At 46.9% G+C, this 6,502-nt stretch overlaps 1 protein-coding gene across 1 annotated transcript; it reads right to left on the bottom strand.

Annotated features, from left to right (window-relative positions):
- Positions 1-221: 221 nt before the first annotated feature.
- LOC113982131 (heat shock 70 kDa protein 13-like) lies at positions 222-6,295 on the bottom strand. The gene is given in 7 exon segments (XM_027710077.2): positions 222-906; positions 908-1,079; positions 1,972-2,139; positions 2,693-2,906; positions 4,545-4,663; positions 4,666-4,884; positions 6,271-6,295. Coding segments are annotated over 7 exon segments (1,413 nt in total). The 3' UTR covers positions 222-410.
- Positions 6,296-6,502: the final 207 nt, after the last annotated feature.

The raw sequence follows: 6,502 nt of genomic DNA, 5'->3' as shown, positions 1-6,502 counted from the left end.
CCAGTGCTCTGTGTGTTAACACTGCTTCACAGTTAAAGTAAATATATTGGACCTGGGAATATCTACAGTACCACATTATCTCAAACCTTTGGTCACAGTCCCTTTATATTTTAAACACACACCGCTCCAGGATTTGCTAATAAAATTTAGCAAGAAAATGTGGGTGTGTCATCACTAGCATTTTCATCCAATAGCCAATCTCCAAGTAAATACAGCACACCTCAGAACTCGTTTGTACCTTTAAAGTAACATCAAGCTTTAACACAGGTAGGTGTCCAGTAACACCTCACTGGAACAGATAAAAATGAAATAGAATACAGCTAAGATTAGGCTCCACTGCCAGTCAGATGAGTGTGCACCTTCAGAGCACACTTTTGGAGAGCTGGAATGCAATTGGGAAGAGTTTCTTTTCAGTTAAAATTAGTCTTCCGTAAATTCTTATTAGGGATTTCTACGGCACTGACTTGAAGAGGCCAGGACCCTGCAACAATTCCTGCTTGGATGGCTACACCCGTCACAACTGCCAGGTCAGGATCTACAGAGGTGTTGGGTTCCTTCCCAAAGAAGTCCCGAATAACTTTACGTATTTGGGGAATCCGCGTGGAGCCACCGACTAACACAATTTCATCCACTTCTCCTTTGTCTACGTGGCCATCCTGCAACACTTGCTCAATGGGCACAAGAATCTTCTCAAAAAGGTCTTCATTTAACCTCTCAAACAGCTTCCGAGAGATTTCCATTTCAAACACAACTTCAACAAAGCCGTTCTCTGCTTCGGAAGTGTCTCCAAGGCTGTTCAGGTCTCTTGTTTTTTGTGAAGGCTCACCTTTTAGCGCACTGCTTGGTTTTACCTGACTTTTTGGAAGTTCTTTGGTAAGCCTGTTTTCTGGCAGAGTCAACACCACACAGCGTAGCTGCCTCATGAACAGTCAGATTTAATTTAACTGCTTCCACAGCCTGTCTGAGGCGGTGAATCTCTTCCTTTCGGGTTGGCAGAGAACCGTATGTTTGACGGAGGTGATCATACAAATACAGCATCAACCTCTGATTGAAATCCTGTCCTCCAAGTTTGTTGTTACCTGAAAGATCAAAATAGAAGGCATCAGACACATCACTTTCAAAGCAGCATGTATCTTCTTTACTGGGAGGTGGTGCTCAAGGATCAGAACAATCATGCAAGCACAAGAGCTCACAGAGCTGTGAAAACAGACAAAAATGTTGTCCTCTGAAGAACAAATGATGGATAATAATTTCCATTGTTTTGTTTTGACTGAGAACAGGAATTTACTCAGTGGACCTCTGTCTAAATAAATTAGAATGAAGCTGCTGAATCTTCCTTGCTGTTCCACTCTTACAGCAGCTCACATCAAAACTTGCTCATCAAGGTTGGCACTGCACCTCAGACCTGTCTGCACCCAAGTCATCTGAAAGGCAGTCGTGCACTCACTACAGTCTGACTAAATATTGCTGCCACTTGCCTCTGTGCCGAGTGATGAATCATCCTGGCACACAGGAATCACAAAACTTACTTCTGGGCATGGGCATTCCCAAAACCCACTCCACTGAGCTGGCACCAAACACAAAGCCGGGATGCTTTTCAGCCCCGGTCAATGATTTGCCAAGTATTCCCAGTTTGGAAAAAGTAACAGGAAGATTTGTAACAACCCTAGCCCTGCAAAAGCCCAGCCAAAGTAACTGTAACATGCACCAGCACTTTACTAGTGGGCACAAAAGTTGACAGCCATGGATAAAATGAAACCACGACTTACCCCTTGAGTCAGCCAAAACCTGAGACTCTGTGATCTTACTCACTGAAACCAGTCACAAACCTAATTCTGCATGGAAAGCAGCAGAGAATGCATTGGGAGAACATTTTGTGACACAACTGGTAGGTTTTAGAAAGCTCCTCCAATGGCAACTTCATATGCACCTTTCCTCTCACTCCTTCAGAAACAAAAGCATTTTTCTCACCTGCCATGGCTCGTGTGTAGAACATCCCTCCCATCTTGTTCAACAGAGACACATCCAAAGTTCCTCCACCCAAATCCACCACCAGAACATTAAACACATCAACTTTGTGGAGTCCATAAGCCATAGCTGCAGCTGTGGGCTCACTGATTACTCGCAAAACCCTCAGCCCTGCAAAGAGCAGAAACAAGAAGCAACAGTCAGGTACACTTCAGAAAACTGCAGTTCTCACATCAGAATGACATTTGCCATTACTTTGTTTTTTATTTAAACCAGATTCATTTTAAGTAAAATGTCAGATCTAAGGGAAGTAGTTTTCTGAGGGGTAATACCCAATGAACTCCTTTCCTTAGTTAATCCTAAAGTAGTACTGCTTCAGCATCAGGGCAAAGTCATGAACCACCATTTGCCCAAATACATTTCTTCTGGACAAACCTTGCTAAGGAGCCTTAACTTCATACATTCTGTTTCTGTTATTGTCCAAGGGTGCTCTATACAGTCTCCCTATTTGGAGATTACCAAAACCTCTATTTTCCCCAAAGCAAAACTTCCTTCTTCCAGACACCTATGTCTGCATTATCCAGTTGCACCTGCTGGGACTTGTAGACTGAATCCATTCTAAGCTTCTCTATCACTGATTCACTGTTTCTGCATCCTCCCCAAAGACCTTACTGTTAGTGAAACAGACCTGAAGGTTTCCTAGAAAAACACTGGAATACATCACCTGCAAGGTTAGCTGCCTTAACAGTAGCATTCCTTTGCCTTTCATCAAACTCTGCTGGCACAGACATGACTGCCTTGGAAATGGGCATGCCAAGGTTGGCTTCTGCCATTCTCTTCAGTTTCAGCAGCAGCTGGGAGCCAATCTGCTCTGGAGTGACGTGAAAGGTTCCATTAGTTGTCACAGAAAATTCGGCTGATCCGTTGTTGTTGAAAATCTAGAAGGATAAAGCAACACAAGCCACAGGTGAGAAGTCATTTTCCCACCCTGCTCCCACCACGTTTTATCTGCACACAGTGTCTTTAATCTGCAAAAAATACAAATGTGCTTTTGCCACTGCCTAGATCACATTAATTTCTTGGAGAATTATAGAAAACATGCCACTTAAGGGGTCCAAGTATATCCAAACAAGTGACACCCACTGAACCCCAGTAAGACACATCAAAAGAAGTTAAGACCTAGCAACTGTGTAATCCATTTCAACACCACAAAGACAGAAGTGATGCTTTTTAATCATTAGGTTACCCTACTGATAAAGCTTCCCACCACTTCTTCTTTTTGAAAGGAAGCAAACAGCTTGGTACTGGAACAGCTTCTCTTAACAAGTAAAGAATTCAGAAACTATTTGCAGTACCTGAAAATTGGTCTGTTTTCAGCAAATTCTGCACCATGTTCAATTAATGTAATACTTTTTTTTAGTAAAAAGCAGTTTTCAAGACATGCTGCTGGTCAAGTAAGCACTAGAAAAGTGGTAGACGAAAAAAATGCACTGGGGCAGAGATGTGACTTTTAAACTTTTATTTGATCTTTTTTTCAGAATTTCAGGGGAGAAGTGAAGTTTCAGCAAAGTACAGTTAGCATTTCAAGTTGAAATTTATCCTTCCAGAGAAAGGGCTGGAAGGTTACCCAGGCACACATTTCCTCGTAGGAAAAACCAGGGTTTTATGGAAAAATCACTGTCATCTCTTGTGCAGAGGTACATGACTTCCACAACCATTTCCTTCCCCTCTCTGGATATCTCTCAGGGTTTTCAGGCAGATTTAGCCAAATGACTCAAGGTCTGACAAGCTGATCACCCGTACAAATTTCAAGTGTCACAGAATCACAGAATGGTCTGGGTTGGAAGGGACCTTAAAGCTCTTAAAGCCCTGCCCCTGAAAATGGGCAGGGACACCTTCCACTAGACCAGGTTGCTCAGAGCTCCATCCAACCCGGCCTTAAACACTTCCAGGGATGGGACAGCCACACCTTCTCTGGGCAACCTGTTCCAGTGCCTCACCACCCTCACAAAAAAGAATTTCTTCCTAATATCTCATCTAAACCTGCTCTTTTCCATTTTGAAGTCATTCTCCCCTGTCCTGTCACTACGTGCCCTTGTAAACAGTCTCTCTCTACCTTCCTTGAAGGCTCCCTTCAGCTACTGGAAGACCACAATTTGGTCACCCCAAAGCTTTCTCTTTTCCAGGTTGAACAATCCCAATTCTCTCAGCCTTTCCTCATAGCAGAGGGGCTCCAAACCTCTCATCAACTTGGTGCCTCCTCTGGACTCGCTCCAACAGGTCCATGTCCTTCCTGTGCTGGGGACCCCAGAGCTGGAGGCAGCACTGCAGGTGGGGTCTCACCAGAGCAGAGCAGAGCAGAGGGGCAAAATCCCCTCCCTCCCCTGCTGCCCACACTGCTCTGGATGCAGCCCAGGACACGGGGGGGTTTCTGGGCTCCCAGTGCACATGGCTGGGTCATGTCCAGCCTCTCACCCACCAGCACCCCCAAGTCCTTCTCAGCAGGACTGCTCATCCCCCAGCCTGGACTGTGTCCTACAGCTTCCTGCCTGGAGGGAACTGAAGATGCTGCTTACCTTAAAGGGATACCTGCTGCTTTCATTTTTCAGTTCTTCCAAAGTGATGATTTTCCCAATGAATCTCTTGGCATCATATATGGTGTTCTGAGGGTTGGCATCAGCCAGTTCCAGGGCATATGTCCCACATACACCCCTCTGTCCGTGAAGGAGACCACACTTGGGATGCTTTTGTGCCCGTTCTCATCTGCAATGACCTTCACCTCTCCTATTCCAGGCAGGAAGACACCGACGGAGCAGTAAGTGGTGCCGAGGTCGATCCCAAGGACTCTGGGGGTGGGCATGGGCAAGTACTGCTGTGCCAGGTAGCTGGCCAACAGGAGAGCCAGAACAGCAGAGCCTGAAACACAGAGTGGTGAAAAACAGGGTTGGAGGATCTACTGCTGCAAACCTGTCAGTCAGTGCAAATGGCACGGTGTCACACTCTGCACCTCCTGCAGTTTTATTTCACACACTGGAGCCTGTTCAGCTCCCTAATTAGATTTTAATTTCTTCAAAGGTCACCAGCAAATTCAGGTCTCTTAATTGAACAGAGAGTGGCTGTCAAAAATCTCAGCCATTAAATACTAAACTGATGAAAAAAAGAAAGCCCAAGAGAGACGGCAAACCCAAAAATATCACCACACTGTAATAATTCCTTTTCTCTCTTACTTCAATAACACAATTATACTTCGGGGGGAGTGCCTTTGAATGACCCCAAAAGGACACAGAATTAATGGGGCTGCACAAAATCCCAGTGAAACAACAAACTCCCAATTCAAACACCTTCTCCAGCTTTACTGAAGTCTGAAAATAAGGAGATACAAACCCCTGCTGACTCATTCTGTTTCAGCCAGAGCTCCCAAAAAGCATCTTTTCTATGCCTTTAAATCAAGGGTTAGACTTAAGTGCAGAGTAGTTTGCTGTTTGACTAGTTTTGCCTTTAATTTTATTTATAATCATCAGGCACAACAGGAAACCCAAAAGTCAAGCATAAAGTAATGCCTCAGGGGAAGGGGAAAATAAAAAGCACCAACAAACAAAGTCTGGAGAAGAAATTTAAACAGGTTAAATTTCAAAATGTGGTTGAGCACTTTTTTCCCAGCAGGGAAGAGCTGTCACAGTTGTGCTTCAAACAGACCGGTCAGAAAGTCCTAGTTTGGTCTGAGCTGTTAATTTCTTAGCCATGCACCACTGAGGGCTCTGGCTGAAACAGAATCCCAGAACGGGTCAGGCTGGAAGGGACCACAGTGGGTCACCTGGTCCAACCTCCCTGCTCAGCAGGGTCATCCCAGAGCACACGGTGATCTGTTCCCGTGCTCGGGTGGACCTTCCCGTGCATCAGCTTCTCCCGTTGCCTCTTGTCCTATCGCTCGGCATCACCGAGCAGAGCCTGGTCCTTCCCCTGACACCTCCCTGCAGACACTGACAGACCTTGGTGAGGTCCCTCTCAGTCGTCTCTTCCCCAGGCTGAACAGAGACAGCTCCCTCAGTCTTTCCTCCTAGGAGAGATGCTCCAGTCCCTTACTCATCTTTGTCCCCTCCGCTGGATCCGCTCCAGGAGCTCTGTGTCCCTCCCGTACTGAGGAGCCCAGAACTGGACGCAATGGAACGCACCGAGCACAGGAAACTCGCACCACCCTGGAGAGACAGCCCGGGGCAATGCCGCCGGCAAAGAGACGCGAGACCCCAGCGAATCCCCCCACGAAAGCCCCCTAAACGCGTCCCAGCCGCGCCGCCGCCTCACCCAGTACCGCCATCTGCCCCGCCATGATTGCCGGCAGCTGCTGACGCCTCTTTCCGGCCCGCGCGGGGCACGCTGGGATCGGTAGTACGCGCGCCCCGCCAGCCCTTTTCACGTCGTTCTACTACGGGGCGAGTGAACCACAACTCCCAGCACACATCGCGGCGCCGCCGGTTCGGGCGGGTACCGGCCAATAGGCGTCATCCATTTGGAGGGGAGGGGCGGGCGGCGGGAG

Source organism: Pipra filicauda, unplaced genomic scaffold, assembly GCF_003945595.2.
Source record: "Pipra filicauda isolate LSUMZ 115617 unplaced genomic scaffold, ASM394559v2 scaffold1072_size31639_pilon, whole genome shotgun sequence".
In the NCBI taxonomy this organism is placed as follows: domain Eukaryota; kingdom Metazoa; phylum Chordata; class Aves; order Passeriformes; family Pipridae; genus Pipra; species Pipra filicauda.
Note: the sequence above shows the minus strand (reverse complement) of the source record. Positions and strands in the feature narration are given on the sequence as shown.